The 17,828-nt window shown below is 40.9% G+C and overlaps 1 protein-coding gene across 1 annotated transcript; it reads right to left on the reverse strand.

Annotated features, from left to right (window-relative positions):
- Nucleotides 1-16,372: 16,372 nt before the first annotated feature.
- On the reverse strand, nt 16,373-17,497 carry LOC127799795 (uncharacterized). The gene is made up of 2 exons (XM_052334016.1): nt 17,153-17,497; nt 16,373-16,660 (listed from the first exon to the last, which is right to left on the reverse strand). The coding sequence occupies exons 1-2, from the start codon at nt 17,495-17,497 to the stop codon at nt 16,373-16,375; spliced, it is 633 nt and encodes a 210-aa protein (XP_052189976.1).
- Between the last annotated feature and the right edge of the window lie 331 nt (nt 17,498-17,828).

The following is a 17,828-nucleotide window of genomic DNA, read 5'->3' on the forward strand; positions in this document are numbered from 1 at the left end:
AGACTGGGGTTCTCGGGGTCTATATCTGCATGTGAAGATTGTTCTTGATACACCGCACGTGTTGAACTTGGAAAAAAAAAAAAAAAAAATCCCGAGAATTGCCTTATAGTGACGCGCCCTTGTAAGGCGTGGTGTTACAATTGGTATCAGAGCCCTAGGTTAAAACCCTAGGATGGTTAAGCTAGGTTGTTAAACTTAGCATGGCTAGAACTATTGAATGAGAACTTAGAACATGGTTATGGGTTCTAAGAGACATTCGAAACCTAGATGAAATGAGTATGGGAACTCTAGGAAAGTAAGACTTGAGGTGTTTAACTAGAATCTACTTTCAGTGACAAGAAGAGAAGGACAAATTCTATTCACATTTTGGGCACATCAGTGGGAGGTGAGAGAGCCAGTAATAAGAGTCGTCGAAAGGACATAGATATATGATCAACAAAATGTTAAAAGAGTGAATACTTTGGTGATTTTGGTACAACTTGAAGTATAGTATAAAATCTTTTTTAGAGGAATTTTAGCGAACCATCTTAGTATCTCCCGATTGGTTTGTGTTAATAATGGTGATGTCATGCCCTGACAAGATAAATGAAACAACTGAGGTTACTAGGAGAACTCATCAAGGGACGTGGGAGAGTAAGAATGACTTGTAGCTAATGTAAATCTTAAGGTTAAGTTAGATACCCGAAATGGAGACTTAAGAGGAATAGATTTAGCTAAAACCAGTTAGTGGAAATCCCAAATGGAGACTTAAGGGAAAGGAAACTGATGGATCGTAAAAACAAAATCCCTACTTAGAGATTTGGGGTTTTTTGGTTGAAGTCTTTGAGATTATTAATTGGAGAATACTAGACCTTGCTAAGTATAGAATGTTGGATTGGGAGTTAGCATTCAACGATATGGTTTGAAAGTAAGGTTGGTTCGATAACCATAAATGAGGATCCATGAGATTTGAAAATTATAAATTGGAGATCATTAGGCAAAATCCTTTTTCGCTGAATGTGGGGATATTTGGTGGTTATTAAGAGTGAGCGAGTTATTGATGGTTCAACAATTGCTCCTAAGAATAAAATTTGAGGGTTTTAGGAATCCGAAATTGTTGATGGGGATATTAAGATAAAGGATCCAGAATTGATGACAAAGGAAGTAAGGAAATATTACCTTAAGAAAATGACTCATAGGAACGAGTCATATGTGTTTAGCTTCATACGTTATTCAAGGACAAAGAGAGTTAAGGTGTAGATTTGAGTCTTGTGGAAGTTTTGGGAAATGATAGAAGAAAGAGCTATATCGAGGATATTAACCTAGGATCAGACAAGGAAATCGAATCAGGATTAATTAAAGCTGAATTCTCGTTTTGCTGGATATTGAGTGTTTTAGAAGTTTTTATAATAGTAATTAGAGATTGGTGTAACATGTTTTGAGTTGTAATTTTTCCTCTTGGGTGAAATCTTGGAGTGCGATCTCAATTTATTTCCTTACAAATGGTCACTACTAGACAAAGAGGAAACCACCATAAATTGGCTATAGTTAGGGTCGAGTTGTGACCGGAAATTATTAAGATATGAAACATGAAGTTCACATTTTTTGAAGATTAGAATTTTCCCTTTAGTTAGAAATTTGAAAAGATCTTTTGGCTTGTAGAGGATTTGCATAATGAAACCTTATGTGAGTATTTAGGGATTGAAAATGATATAGGGATCAATGATAAACTAGAGATTTGTGATTTAGGGAAAACCTTGAAGATTAGAAAGATTTTGAAATAAGAGAATTTCGAGTTTGACTTTGATGTTTCTAAGGAAATTTACACGTACTGTATAGACTTGGAGATAAAATGATATTTTAACCTGAGAAAACGATTTCATCATAAGCTTGAAATGACCCTAGTCGATTTAGGAAGGTTCAACTCGAGGAAAAATAATTAGCAAGGTGTGTGAAATTACGCACTCAAAGGGGTCGTATGGATGACAAGTCCTTATAAACCACATAATGTAACGACCCGCTCCCACTTACGGGCGCCACCGGTAAATAATCGACTGGATTACTCACCCGACGAACCACAACTGAAGGGTTGGACTATGTTTCAATAGGAAATGCCTTAGGTGGGAACTGGGCTTCGTCCTTCCCTTCACTCCACTCAGGAATCGGTCCCAACTCAAACAAGAAAAATCCAACAGACCGAGACCCGAAACCCGAGTGAGCTTCACCTCTCTTCAGCTCGCCCCATAGCAAGCCAGAGGTGACCCGAGCACAAAGCTAGCATACAAACACTTCGCTGAGTATTGGGGATTTATGAGAACGTACCTTGCTAATCTTTACTCGGTTCGAACTTGGCTTCAACAACTCAAGCCACATATAAATCATGCAGACTCACAATCATCTAACACACTGATGATTACAACAATTAGATACATCTAACTTTCATCAACACATACATTTACTCACAAGGGTATACATACAAAACACTACATGGCTACGTACAAGAGATAATAAAATACATAACTTGGGCAACACAGCTAGTTGCCACTACAGCCTCTCAGCGTCATCCCTGCTTGCATCTGAACTTGCAACATCTACACATGAGGTAAAACCCCATGAGTCACAAAGACTCAGTAAGGGTGCAATGTATGTAAATATGAATATAACCATGTTTATGTATGCCAATGCATGCAAATGAGGCTAGGCCCACTCATTCTCATCACCCTCCAAGGTTTGAGGCATTAACCTATCAACCCTTACAACACTAGTCCTCCTTATGGCCACAGGTCCACTAACTCTCACATCACGCAAGTGTTAACCACTACATGCAAATGCAACATAAAAACATTATCAAACACATTTACCAACTTGCAAGGCCGCCTCCACATGGGGTCGTCCCTTACCTGGCTCAAAGCCTTATCTCTACCTCGGCACAAACTCCAGCCCGAACTCCGAGCTCTTCTAGGATCATTGCCTCCCCAATCGAACCTAGATGCAATCACACGAACCCCAACTCCCATCAGGCATTAATCCAGAGCCTATGATTTTGCCACACATTGCAAAACTACTCATCAACAAATTTCCAAACAACCCCAACCGAGGGTTTAAACTAACCAACACTTCACGCTATATCATCTGCACAACATCCCAATAACATGCTAATGCTTGAAAAGAAATTTAATAAATTTACGCCGGCTAATCGGGAGAGAAATTCGAAAAATGCCCACACCAACGTTGTCTCCCAAGCTGTCATTTGCGCCCAAAATCTCGTTTTCGAGCTTCCAGCATGCTCCTCGGGTCCCAAATTAATTTCCAGAACTTTCCCCAATTTTTTTGAAATTTTTGGCTATTTTTCCCTATTTTCTCCATTATTTCTTTATTTCCTTTTCTTTTCTATTTTTTCTTTTTCTTTTATTTCTTTTTTTCCTCCTTCACTATTCTTCTTTTTCTCCCTTCTCCCACATGACTCCTTCTTCCTCTTCATTTTCTTCTCCTGCGCGCAACCTGCGCATGGCGCCGCTGGCCACTCGCCGCTACTTGCCTCCATTGAACGTCGCCGCCTGCTAGCTCGGCACCACCGGCTCCATCGACGACCACGCAACAGCCGCCAACAATCGCAAGCTGCCATAAGCCACCGCCCACGCCTCTGCCTACGCGTAATCGACTGCCATGGTCGTCGGTGCTTTAGCTCGCCTCAGCCATTGCCGGCTACTCGCAATGCCGTTGGTGGTTTCCGCCTCCATTTGCTTCTCATGCCTCCATGCACGCCCCATCGCAGCCGCTTACGCTGTTGCTCTGCTCCGCCATGGCCTTTGCTCGTTGGCCATGGCAGCCTTCTGGCCATCAAGCTCTCTCTCACTCTCATCTTTCCCGCGAGCTCTCTCACACTCTCACGATCTCTCTCGGCCGATCTCTCGAGCTCTCTTCCTCTCTCGCGGGCTCTCTCTGTTTCATCCATTTCAAAATATCAAAGGGGAGGAAGCTTCCTCCCCACTTTCGCGCATACATCTTTTATATATACATATATATACTAATTTACATTTTAACTCCATTGGTTCTCATTAATTGCACTTGAGAACCCCTAATTCCTCTTAGGAATTTTTAATAATGACATTTGGGCCCTCCAAGACCTAAATTAATTTGCATTAACCCACACAAATTCTTGATTCTTTGAAAATTAATAACCAGCATCTACTCAAAAATCTTGATTTCGACTCTGTGCCTCCACGGAACCTTTATTCGACCCCAAAACACTTAAGGGTTGCCTTACTCAGAAAATTAAACCACCCCTATGTTGGAAATGTATGCCCTAAAGACACGTTTTGTTTAATTTATGGTAATGATGTTTCTTTTAGTTAGTTTATGGCACATATATTATTTGCATTTAATTGTTGGAAAAGTGTCCATGCTATTAAGTAACTGATTCATGTGATGAGTCATTCTTCACAGTTAGGCATGAATCATGGGTACTTAATAAGCAAGAAAATATTACTCTTGATCTTTTGATAGAACTGGGCATTCTATCATGATAAGATCATTGTGCAATAGATCCTAATGGAGGATGGCTTGCCTTAGCCAGTAAACAGTCCGTTTACTCTAATTGTACAAGCGCATTTGGAATGCGTAGAGTGTACCTGTGATAGAAGCTAATGACAAAGTACTAATTATCATGGAGCTAGTCTATTACTGCTACTACGTGGACGAGTACTCTAATACTTGAGTATTAGTTGGTGGTCTAGTGAACCTAGAGTTATATTCTTAGATTCACTGTAGGTGAGGTCTATCAAAGATCAATAACCTTTTGAATTGGGAGTATGGTTTCTAATTAGCTAAGACAGACTGATACAAGATAGTTTTTGTGATTCACCCCCTTGTGATTGTCCAAGAATAATCAAATAATCCAGGGCCCTGGGAACGTGACTTAAGAGTGTGTGCTTCTGGGTAGCTCCCAGTGATAAGCAAGTACATTCGAGTAGTCACGGATTATTGGACTAGTAATCTAAGGATGGTAGAAATCATTTAGAGAGGTGTTAGTACATTATTCCTTTCTAAATGATGGGTGTTACGCAGAGGGGTATTTTCGTCATTACACTAGTAGGTCAAAGATGTTGCATATGCAAAATTATTCGTGGGGTCAGTGTTACCATATGGTGATAGTTGGAACACTTAGAATGACAAAATATAGCTACTAGGTAGCAGGGATATTTTGGTCATTTTTGTAGCCGTGAATAATTTGTCTTTTGGTCCCCGGGGTAGCTCGATATTGTTGGAAATGTATGCCCTAAAGACACGTTTTGTTTAATTTATGGTAATGATGTTTCTTTTATTCAGTTTATGGCACATATATTATTTGCATTTAATTGTTGGAAAGGTGTCCATGCTATTAAGTAAGTGATTCATGTGATGGGTCGTTCTTCACAGATAGGCATGAATCATGGGTACTTAATAAGCAAGAAAATATAACTCTTGATCTTTTGATAGAACTGGGCATTCTATCATGATAAGATCATTGTGCAATAGATCCTAATGGAGGATGGCTTGCCTTAGCCAGTAAACAGTCCGTTTACTCTAATTGTACAAGCGCATTTGGAATGCGTAGAGTGGACCTGTGATAGAAGCTAATGACAAAGTACTAATTATCATGGAGCTAGTCTATCACTGCTACTACGTGGACGAGTACTCTAATACTTGAGTATTAGTTGGTGGTCTAGTGAACCTAGAGCTATATTCTTAGATTCATTGTAGGTGAGGTCTATCAAAGATCAATATCCTTTTGAGTTGGGAGTATGGTTTCTAATTAGCTAAGACAGACTAATACAAGATAGTTTCTGTGATTCACCCCCTTGTGATTGTCCAAGAATAATCGAATAATCCAGGGCCCTGGGAACGTGACTTATGAGTGTGTGCTTCTGGGTAGCTCCCAATGATAAGCAAGTACATTCGAGTAGTCACGGATTATTGGACTAGTGATCTAAGGATGGTAGAAGTCATTTAGAAAGGTGTTAGTACATTATTCCTTTCTAAATGATGGGTGTTACGCAGAGGGGTATTTTCGTCATTACACTAGTAGGTCAAAGACATGGCATATGCAAAATTATTCGTGGGGTCAGTGTTTCCATATGGTGATAGTTGGAACACTTAGAATGACAAAATATAGCTACTAGGTAGCAGGGATATTTTGGTCATTTTAGCAGCCGTGAATAATTTGTCTTTTGGTCCCCGGGGTAGCTCGATGTAACTCATGTATTTTTAATACATTTGGCTTGCTGGATGAATTACATTAAGAGAGAATTATTTTATTTAGAATGGTCCATTGGGCTAAAATAAAATAATGGTTCATTAGGGTCTTAATTAATTAATTGGGCTAACCCAATTAGAAAATTAATTAAAAGATCTTGGCCCATTAGGGTTTGGCCCACTAGGGTTTTTAACCCTAGGGTTCTCCCTATATATATCTCTCTTTAGTTGTTTTTTCATCCAAGTCGTTTTTCATTCTTCTTCACCGAAGAGAGGCCACGAGTTCGAGTCATACTCCGGAAGATCGAAAGGGGGCGTTTGAGTTCTGATGCGACGGAGCCGAAGGCTAGCAGGACAGCCGTCGTCTCCTCCACACGAAGAAGCTCCCATCGCTCCATTCCGTCCGGTAATCCGCCGTAAAAGTAAGTCTCCTAGACTCTAACCAATACGAGGATCGTTTTTATTTTAAAACGCTTCCGTTGCATGCTTTTGATCCTCGTTCATGATCCTTCAGATATAACTCATGTATTATTTAATACATTTGGCTTGTTGGGTGAATTACATTAAGAGAGAATTATTTTATTCAGAATGGTCCATAATTAATTGGGCTAGAATAAAATAATAGTTCATTAGCTTTTTAATTAATTAATTGGGCTAACCCAATTAGAAAATTAATTAAATGAACTTGGCCCACTAGGGTTTTAACCCTAGGGTTCTCCCTATATATATTCTCTCTTTGGTTGTTTTTCATCTAAGGTTTTTTTTTACTCTTCTTCACCGAAAGAGAGGCCACGAGTTTTGAGTCATACCTTGGAAGATCGAAAGAAAGCCTTCAAGTTCTGATGCGAAGGAGCCGAAGGATTGCAGGACAGCCGTCGTCTCCACCACGAGAAGAAGCTCCTGCCCATCCTCCTCCTACTGCTTCATTCCGTCCGGTAATCCGAAGGAAAAGTAAGTTTCCTAGATTCTAATCAATACAAGGAAAGTTTTTTTTTAAAACCATTTCTGTTGCATGCTATGTATCCTCGTAATGATCCTTCACCCTAGGGTCCCCTCAGCTTCCAGGAGGTCCCCTACGACTATTCAGTATTGGCACCCACTTAGGCTTATACAAAATTTATTCCAAAAATTATTCTCAGTCAGACCGCTTCCAATGTCATTATCCTCATCTCGAGACACTCACCAATCTCTTTCCCTCTTCCCTGGACATCCAAGTCCCGAGGCACTCCCAGCTGCCAATTCGACAATTTTATTAATTAATTTATCGAAACCTACTCTTGGGCTTCCCGGACCACCCGAGATCCTTTCAAAATAATCAAAAATTATTTATTTTTAACACCATGTAATACCGAGTATTACACATAATTAGCACGATGATTGTCAAGGACCAAGGGGTAATCATAAAACATCTTGGCTTGAGTTTCAAGGCACCAAGCAATGAGATAGGACTTGCTAAAGCTTGATAAAGCTCGTAAAGATATCTTGAGACATGATTAGATCTTAATACATTGGAGTTGACCCTAATATATCCAAAGAAATAGGATTGATTGAAAGAATGACCCGTAGAGTGAGTGTCAATTGAAAGTCAATTGTGGAATAAGATGTCAGAAACATATAAAGGAGGGCAGAGCTTCTAATAGACAGAGCATAAGTTTATAAGAAAGAACAACTTCGTAACCTAGTATAATTCTGAATGCAATAATAGTGTTGGATGGATTTCTAATAAATTTTGTAAGAATTGATCATAGCACTTGTCAGGATAACAACAAGAACTTGAGGTTCCATGATAAGTTGGAAACTAAAGGAGAGTGGATTATAGAAGAAAATTTGGGGTACTGGGAATGGTTGAAACAAAGGTGCACCACTCAATTGAGTGATATTTTCAGAAAAGGAAAATTGAGAATCCAGGAGATCAGGGATTTGGACTAGTAATAACATAACCATTATAGCTTTCGGAGGTGGAACGAGGAAATCTAGCGTAACGATAACACCATTGGTGTTTGGCCTATAACAATGGATCTGAGCCGAAGGACCAAGGCAGATGACTGGTGGTTAGCTCGCGATTCGAGGTGTGATACCCATGAGTCGGGGCAACACAGTGAACTGTGGAGACGGTTAGGTGCCAAGGTTTGGGCAGCAACGTGGATGTTATATACGGATTAGAGTCTAAGTTCCAAGGGACCGGAGCATCATGGTAGGATCCCTAATCGTTATGAAAATGTTGAAAGTTTAGAAGATAACCTATGCTAGATAAATTGTTATGTGGAGTATGATAGTTAAAAGAGAATTGAAAGAAAGAAATGTATTCTCGAGTGAGGAAATAGTGTTTAACAGACTATTACTAGAGATTTGTGGAAGGATTTTTCTAGGATAATTGCACCCACGATAGAACTTAGGAAGTTATGGCTACTATGAAACAATGAATGGGCTGGGAATTCAGGAGTTGTGGTGAAAAAGTAGTTGCATGCATAGGTCGAAGTAAGTCCTACCCAGGAATGGAATAATCCCTAGCATAGGCATGTGTTATGGGTTGTTTATAAAAATGTATATCCCGGACTAAGCAAATGGTGGGACGATTATTTTCCAGATATGGCTTTTAGGAAGGATTTGATTTTTGTTATTGATTTGACTTTCGATTTGGTGTGCTTAAAATTACACACCCCACGAATTATAAGCCATTAGCTTTGATTTAGTTGTCTCGAACCTTGCCCTTGGTGATATAAAAAAAATGGGGGGTTGGTGTAATGGTAGGTATATCTTGGTACTCTCGAGAACATGAGTTGATCTTCTAAATGGGATGAAGCTAACATAAAGATATGGTAAGTTATATGTTGCTAAGTAAGCAAAAGTGTTTTTCTTTCCGAGAGACACGTGAGTTCCAGTTCCACTATGAAAATTTTATTTGGGTTGTAAGACAGTAGGCTAAGCTATTAAAGTTATGCTAGGTATTTGTAATACCCCAAATTTTCAAAAACAAAATGAGGTAATACCTGAGATTGTTAGGTTCTAATACTTGAGGAAATAGGTCGTTTCAAGGGATTATAGAAGCCTTGAGACAAAGGTTCAATTTTTGAACTAGTGGCAAAATCGTAAATACTGAAGTTCGGGTAAAAGTGTAATTTACCTAAAATCTTGGGGTGCTAAGTGTAATTTATCCATTTTTCAGGGACCAAAAAGTGCAATTAAAAATGGTTCGGGGACCAAGTTGCAAGGGCTTAAGTGTAAATTACCCGAAAAGTTTGAGCCAAGGTGTAATTCTTGAAACTTGTAGCTAGATCATTGGAATAATGAACTGGGCTAATTAAACCATTTGGGAGTAATGATTGCGGATTCCAAACTTATTCCAATATAGTTAAGTCATGATTGTGGATCTCAAATAACATTTAATCCATCGTTGGATCATTTTGAAATTCAAGACTTAGCTTCCAAAAGTCTTCAAACCTTATCCTCAAGGACACATGGAGATCAACCATTGGCCACTTGGAAGATAAGATAAGGTCACATGATGGCTCATAATGACCCTTTGAGGTGGCATTACGTGATTAGCCAAGGAAAAGCTTACTTAGTCTCCAAGTTTCCAAAAGTCTCAAAACCTTATCCCTAAGGACATGTGGCAAGCATTCATTGGCCACTTGGAGATAGGATTTGAAGTGTTATGATGAGAAATGTGGAAAATGCAATTAACCATGTGGGATGTAGTTGTTAATTAAAGGTGTAATGATGGAAAATGTAGAAAAAGTAATTTACCGTGTGGGATGTAATGATGGGGAATCTTGAAAATCTAATTAAACATGTGGAGGCACAAATCTCTAGGGACACGTGGCATATTTTAATTGGATGCTCATGAATGGAATGATGACGCGACACGTGGTGCGATTTGGTTCTCCAAAGTTTCCTATAAATAAGGGCTTTGGGGTTATTCATTTTGGGCGCCAAGCAAGGAGGAAAAGGAAGGGAGTTTGAGAGAGGAAACACTGTCAAAAAGAAGGGAGAAAGTCAAGGGAGAATGAGCCTTGACAGAATTTTTGGGTTTTTCTCGAAGTTCGTGCTAAGTAGTAAGAAAAACTGCTAGAAAACCCATTCCACTCGTTGTAAATCGTGATTCCTAAGGTAATCGGTTAAGGTGAGTGATTCCTGCATGTTTTGTGACACTTTGAGCATTTATTGCTTCACTTGTGTGTGGATGTTGGCTTGCATATCATGCATTTGTGGCTTACATATCATATTTTCCCTTGGTTATGCATATTTCTTCTGCTTTGTCATATATCATGTTCATGTTGGAGACTGTGGCTAGTTGTTGAGACATCATGGAAGATCTCGTGCTCTGGTGATGAGCCAGGAGTAACTATGATGATCGAGGGGGTGATTGCAACACCTTGGCATTGCTACCACAAGGGTGGATTTCATAATGGCATTATTGCATTTGCACGCATGTACTCTCATTTTCGAAGTTACTCACTTAGATGTCATTATCTAACTTGGGTGTTTCATACCCCTGGGACATTCAACGTCCCAGGTATATTAGCATGCCAGGTACCCCGGAGACAAGTAGGAGAAAAGGCTACGAGGAGGCTGATGTTTAGTTTAACTTCATGTTATTCATGTGCTATAGATCTTATGTAACCTATGGATTTATTTGAGACTTGTGTATCACAATTGTATAAATAGGGGTTATGTAAGGCTTGGATTCACCTTATATGTTGTTGAGGATGTAAGTAGGGGTTATTATGTACTTTGAACATGGTAAGAGTTGTTTGTTGGATTTTGAAAGTTTTCGAATGATGCATTGTGAATAGCAGCTAGGATACTCAAGGTTGTAAGAAGTGTGTGGGTGGGTGTCCTGTAATTATACCTTCAGTGATGTATTGTCTTTTGGAGTATTGGAGGTCATATGCATTTCTTGTGCTTGTAAAGGAAATCTAGTGGAAACCCCTTTTATTTAGCTTTGGTTAAGCTTTCAGGTTCGATCCAACGCTTCCGTTGGTAAGGGTTTCCGTAACGCCCATAGGTGATGTCTGCTTATATTCCATGTTGTTGTGTATTTGAAAAAGTGGGGCTTTACAGTATTGCCTAAGACCCAATGGAAATCGAAAGTTGTCCTGTAAAGGATTTCCATTTAAGGTAGTAGTGTGGGAGTTAAATAGCCTAGTAGAGAATGAGTAAAATATGCTTTTGGATTGGGAACAGTTTTCGGTATAGTTGTTGACCGAGCTGAGAAAATCGAATCAACGTAGGGAACATCCAGAAAGTCAACGGAGTGTTTTGAGGACTTAGATTTTGTATATGAAACAACCCTTGAGCAATTTCGGGTTGAAACAAACGGATTTAAGGTCAAAACGATCAATCGGGCCTAAGTGTAATTTTCTAAATTTGCCTAAATGAGGTCAAAACGATAGTTTTTCGGGAATTTCAAGGGTGAAATGAGAAGTACTAAGCTTATGGGTCTTAGTGGTATTGTTAGGAAGATCAAGGGTGTTTTTGAAAGGGGCCAAAATGACATTTGAAGAAATCAGGGGCCAAAGTGAAATAAAAGCAAAAATCTAACAGTGTGAACGCGCAAGGAAAATCGGTCGTCGCCTTCCACGCACGTGGCCACCATTTTCGATGATGGGACAACCGAGGGTGGTTCAGGGAATGTTGTATACAACGCTAGGAAGCTTGGAGGCCAAGCCTATGTTGTTGATTAGTGGAAAAATAATCGGAAATCACTTATAAATAGCTAGGTTTTGATCGAAACTTAGCATAGAAATCGGCCATGGTTTGGTGTGAATCAAAGAGAGTGGATAGAGGGCTTTTCATCCTTACATCAAGGGGAGTGATTCTGGAGAATTTGGTGAGGTTTGGTATTCATTTGGAGGCTGTTTGAAGCCAGATCGCAAAATTAGGCGGTCCGCCTCGCCGGACCTACAACTACCCGTTAGGGGCATCTTCCGGTGGCCTTTCGGCCGAAAATTGGTATGGTTGTGATCAACTTGTCAAGGGCTTAAAAGAGGTACCCTAAGATCGGCCATCAAAGTCGCTGGCGGTGGCCGAAAATTTGGGGAAGAAGGTGGCACGTGGCTGCACACACCATACTCCATGTGCAGCCACGCGCTAGGCGCGTGAGGGCGCATCCAACACGGGCAATTCTGGTATTTTCTTTGGATATTTTTCTTAAATTATTTTAGGATTTATCATGTTGAAATATTTGAGAAATTGTTTGAGAAAATAATTATTTTGGAATTATCGAGGTGAAAATTGGGAGAAAAATAGAGAAAATTATGGAAAAATTGAGGAAAATGAATTTTGATACTTCCTTAATTAAATTTGATGTTTAGGAAGTGTCGAGGCTCGAGGTTGAGTAAAAGCACGAGTGTTTGTGATTTGGCATGTAAATCGAGGTATGCACGAGGATCGAGGCAATTCGAATACATTCAGGTGAGTGGTTTGATTCTAGTCTTACCTTGTCTTGAACGTGTCTTGGTGTGCGTATAGTGAGTTCAGGTTAGCAGTTTTACCCTCCCGAGCTTTGGTTGCATGTGATTGAACCAGTTCTGGTGAGTGGTTATACCTTCCAGAACTTGAGATTTTATACATAAGCATTTTACTTATGTACTTGTGGCATCGTATGCATATTGAACATGTGGTATATTGCATCAACTGTTTTTACTTATAAAAGAGTCAATGCATGGCGTGTGATTTTCATATCATCGGGGTATCAATTTTCGTGTCGTGGTTATGTCCTTAGGGGATGGGATAGGGTCTTCTTGAGAATGGGACAAGGTTAATCCAGGTGAACGGGGACACAATAGGGCACTCGAGGATTAAGTATGTCGCGGCAAGGTCAACCCCAACGGTGTGTGGAATGGATTTTCCACAGGAGGTTGAGTATGTCAAGGATATTTCTCAAGTTAGACATGTTACATGTTGTTGTTGTCTGTTTATGCCATGCTCGTATGTCTTTCATGCATTCAGTAAACTATTTCATGCCATCACTTAGATGTTTTATCATCTAATCTGGGTTATACCCCTGGAACATTCAACATTCCAGCCAGGGACTGTTGCGAGAGTGAGGATGTGGCCAGTTGAGGGCCAATGATGCTTAGTTTGATAGCTGTTGTGTATTTTGGAGGCATTAGTATTTATATCAATAATTGTACGTACGGTTGTATGACAATGTTGTATAATTTGGTGGTTTTGTAATACACATTTCGATGTGGGAACATCTTGTATGAAACTCGTGGTAAGCCATGATATTTTAATGTTAAATATTTCGTTGTGTTGTACTATATCACGTTTAGTTTAAGATTATTGATAGTTAAACGAGCAAGATTGGGGTTCTTGGGGTCTGTATCTGCATGTGAAGATTGTTCTTGATACACCACATGTGTTGAACTTGGAAAAAAAAAAAAGAAATCCCAAGAATTGCCTTATAGTGACGCGCCCGTGTAAGACGAAGTGTTACACATGGCGCACAGGCCAAGTTGAATGGGTTCCAGCTCGCAAACCATAGCCTAGGGTGACGACTAAGGTGAATGCTCAAATAAGCCTCAAACCATGGTGCGTAGACTAAGTTGAATGGGCCCCAACTCGCAAACCATAGCCCTCATACCCCGAATTTTTTCCCGCCTCTTATTTTATCAAATAAAGTGTGAATGCAATAAGATTCGACAGTAAATAAGACATATTAATATCACACAAATTGTATGTTTCAATTCATCAACAAAGTAATGTCAGTAAAAATGAGACATCAATTAATATCACACAAATCATATGATTCAATTCATCAACAAAGTAATGTTAGTGAAAATGAGACATCAATTCATATCACACAAAGAAGAGGTGTTTGCTTATCGAAAATACAGTCTGAGGTGCTCCGCATTCCAAGCTCATGGGAAAATGGCTCCAATCATGTCGGCTAAGTGATATGCTCCATTGCTAAGGTTTTCTTTGATAATATAAGGGCCTTCCCAGTTCAGGCCTAGTGTCCTGTCGCTAGTCTTGCGAGCTCCAGGGAGAGCAAGGCGCAGCACAAGGTCACCAACATTGTGGTACCAAATTCAAACCCTCCGATTGTAATATCTTTCCACCCGTTGTTGATAGGCTGCTACCCTCATGGAGCTAGGTCTCGTGTTTCCTCAAGTAAATCAAGGTTCAAGGTCAAAGGTGGCTCTTCATTGACTGATCACTTCATTCTCTACTGGGATCATTGCCTCAGACCCATAAACCATAGAGAAAGGAGTTTCTTCTGTAGTGGTACTAGCTGTGGTCCGATAGACCCAGAGCATTGTTTGCAGCTCATCCACCCAAGCTCCATTTTTGGCCTCTAACTTTGTCTTCAATATCTGCTTGATTATTTTGTTGACAGCCTTAGCTTGTCCGTTGGCTTGGGGGTGGTCCACAACCGTGAAGCTCTTCTTAATCCTAGTGATTCGCAGAACTAGATGAACTGCTCACTGTGAATTGGGTTCCATTGTCTGTGACTATTTGTTGAGGAACTCCAAATCTATCGATGATATTGCTCCATATAAACTTTTCTACCTTTGCCAGGGATATCTGTGCGAGCTCCTTTGCTTCCGCCTATTTAGTGAAGTAATCAATAGCTACTATAGCATGCTTGCATCCATCGCGAGCTGTAGGAAGTGGCCCGATTTGGTCGATACCCCACATAGCGAAGGGTCACAAGTTGCTCATCTGCTGCAAATAGGTAAGTGGAGCTCGTGGTACCTTTGCAAATCTTTGGCATGTGTCGCATCTTTTCACCTAATTCATAGCTTCTTGCTTCATGGTAAGCCAGTAAAACCCCTGGCAGAGTGTTTTCTGAGCCAAGGATACCCCCCCCAACGTGACTGCCGCAGTGACCTGCATGAATTTCTACGAGAACTGCCTGGCAATCAGGCTCATTGATGCATCTCAACAATGGGGCTAATAACCCTTTTTTCTAGAGCATGTCATTGTGAATGCAGTATCTAGTTACCCGAGCTTGTGTACATCGCACTTCTAACTTGTCGCTTGGCAATTTTTCTTCTTATAGATAATCAACGATGGGCCTCATCCATGAGTCCGATCTTAGCTCAATTGTTAACATCTCACCTTGATCTTCCGTGCTTGGTGCTGCTAGGAATTCCATGGGAATGGCTCCCAAGGAGTCTACATCTAGAGCTGACGCCAAGCGAACGAGGGCATCGATGTGCGAATTCTAGCTCCTTGGCACTTGATTCAACTCGCACTCCTCAAAGAGGTGAATCAGATCTCGGACTTTCTGGAGGTAGGCTATCATTTTTGGTCCCTTTACCTGATATTCCCCTTATATCTGACATACTACGAGTTGAGAGTCACTGAAAACTGCTAGCCGTTCTGCCTTTACTTCTTTTGCCAAACGAAGTCCTGCTAACAGCACCTCGTACTCAGCCTCATTGTTGGTCGCCTTAAAGCCGAACCTTAACACATAGGGGATTTTATGTTCCTCCGGGATTATCAAGAGTACATCACCTCCAGCTCCATGCTTACTAGAAGACCCATCTACATATAACTCTCAGGTTAGACTCCTTGAAGCTTCCGGCTCCTCCTCTGCCAAACTTGTGAATTCTGTAACAAGATCTGCTAGTACCTGTCCTTTTATAGCCAACCTCGGTTTGTACTTTATATTGAATTGAGAGAGCTCAATGGCCCACTTGATTAAACGATCGAATGAGTCAGGTTTTTACAGAACCTGCTTCAGCGGGTACTTGGTCAATATGTCAATCCGATGAGCCTAGAAATATGGGTGTAGTCTCCTTGATGCAACCATTAGGCAGTAGGTGAAATTCTCTATGAGAGTGTACCTTGTCTCAACATCTATTAGCCAATGGCTCACATAATACATTGGGTATTGCACCCAGTCTTCTTCACGTACCAGCACCGCACTAATAACATAATTTGATACCCCCAAATATATGATCAACTCCTTTCTTTCCTTTGGTTTTGACATGAGGGGAGTCCGTCCCATATATTCCTTCAGTTGTTGGAAGGCGACTTCGCATTAGCCCGTCTATAGGAAATCGTTTGCCTACCTCAAGACATTAAAGAAGGGAATGGATTTATCAGAAGCTTTGGAGACAAATCTGCTGAGGGCAATGATCTGGCCGTTAAGGCTTTACACTTCCTTTATCTTGGTAGGCGATCTCATGTCAAACAATGCTCAGATCTTCTTGGGGTTAGCCTCAATGCCCCTTTCATTAACTATGAAGCCCAAGAATTTCCCAGAAGCTACACCGAATGAGCACTTGAGTGGATTCAGCCTCATCTGGTACTTTCTTAGAATCTGGAACGCCTCCTCCAGGTCGCGGATATGGTCAATAACTTGCTTGGATTTTACCAGCATGTCATCTACATATACTTCCATGGTTTTCCCAATGAAGTCGTTGAACATCATATTAACTAGACGCTGGTAGATGACCCTCGCATTCTTCAGCCCAAAGGGTATTACCTTGTAACAGTACATCCCTCAATCTGTAACAAATGATGTATGCTCCTCATCTTTAGGGTTCATAGGAATCTGGTTGTACCCTGAATAAACATCCATGAAGCTGAGAAGCTGATGACCAGCTGTTGCATCCACGAGCTAGTCTATTTTGGGGAGAGAGAAGCTGTCTTTTGGGCATGCTTTATTTAGGTCTGTAAAATCAACCCAAGTCCTCCGTTTCCCGTTTTTCTTCTTGATAAGGACCGGGTTCGCCACCCAAATCGGATAACGGGCCTCCCTAATAAACTTGTTGGCCAAGAGTTTGTCCACTTTTTCTTTTAGGGCCGCGTAACGCTCCGTAGTCATGGGCCTCCTCGTTTGGCGGACTAGCCTATGGTTGGGGTTGATATTAAGTCGATGTAGCATCACATTCGAGTCTATCCCCCTCATATCTTCATGGTTCCAGGTGAACACATCTAGATTTGTTTTAAGAAAATCAATCAGTAGGGGCCTTACCTCGAGGGTGAGGCTTTTTCCCAGCTTCAGACACCTTTCAGCATCGATGTCGCTAACCATAATGTCTTCCAGCTCGCCTATAGGGCTGGCAGCTCGGTCACAATCCACCTCGCGCGAATCCAAGTCGTGATTGATTCCCTTTTTACTGATGATTTGTCCCTCCCATCTAGAGACAATATTGACTTTCTTTCCTGTGAGCCCCATTTTCAACCCTTCTTCATAGCAGCGCCTTACCGAATATTGCTCGCCCCTTATATACCCGATCCCATTAGGAGTTAGGAACTTGATCGCCAGAGCTCTGGTTGAGACAACCAAATTTAAGTCGTTCATGACAGGCCTCCCCATGACGACATTGTATGCAGAAAGGTTATCGATGATTAGGAAGTCTACCACTGTCGTGGCCTGACGATTCGAATAAGCGGGAGCCTGATACGTCCCATCGGAATCACTGCATCGCCGGTGAAACCATAGAGCGGTTCTGGGGACGCTACCAACTGAATTGACCCCAGGCCCATTTGGTCAAAGCATCCCCTATATCTTCACCGAGCTTCCCGTATCTACCATAATTCTTCGCACCTCCATGATGCCAATTCGAGCTCAGACCACAAGGGCGTCATTATGCGGCCAGTACATATCCCCGGAATCTTTCTCAATGAAAACAACATTTTCTAAGGCC

This window comes from Diospyros lotus, chromosome 4 (genome assembly GCF_014633365.1).
Source record: "Diospyros lotus cultivar Yz01 chromosome 4, ASM1463336v1, whole genome shotgun sequence".
NCBI lineage: Eukaryota > Viridiplantae > Streptophyta > Magnoliopsida > Ericales > Ebenaceae > Diospyros > Diospyros lotus.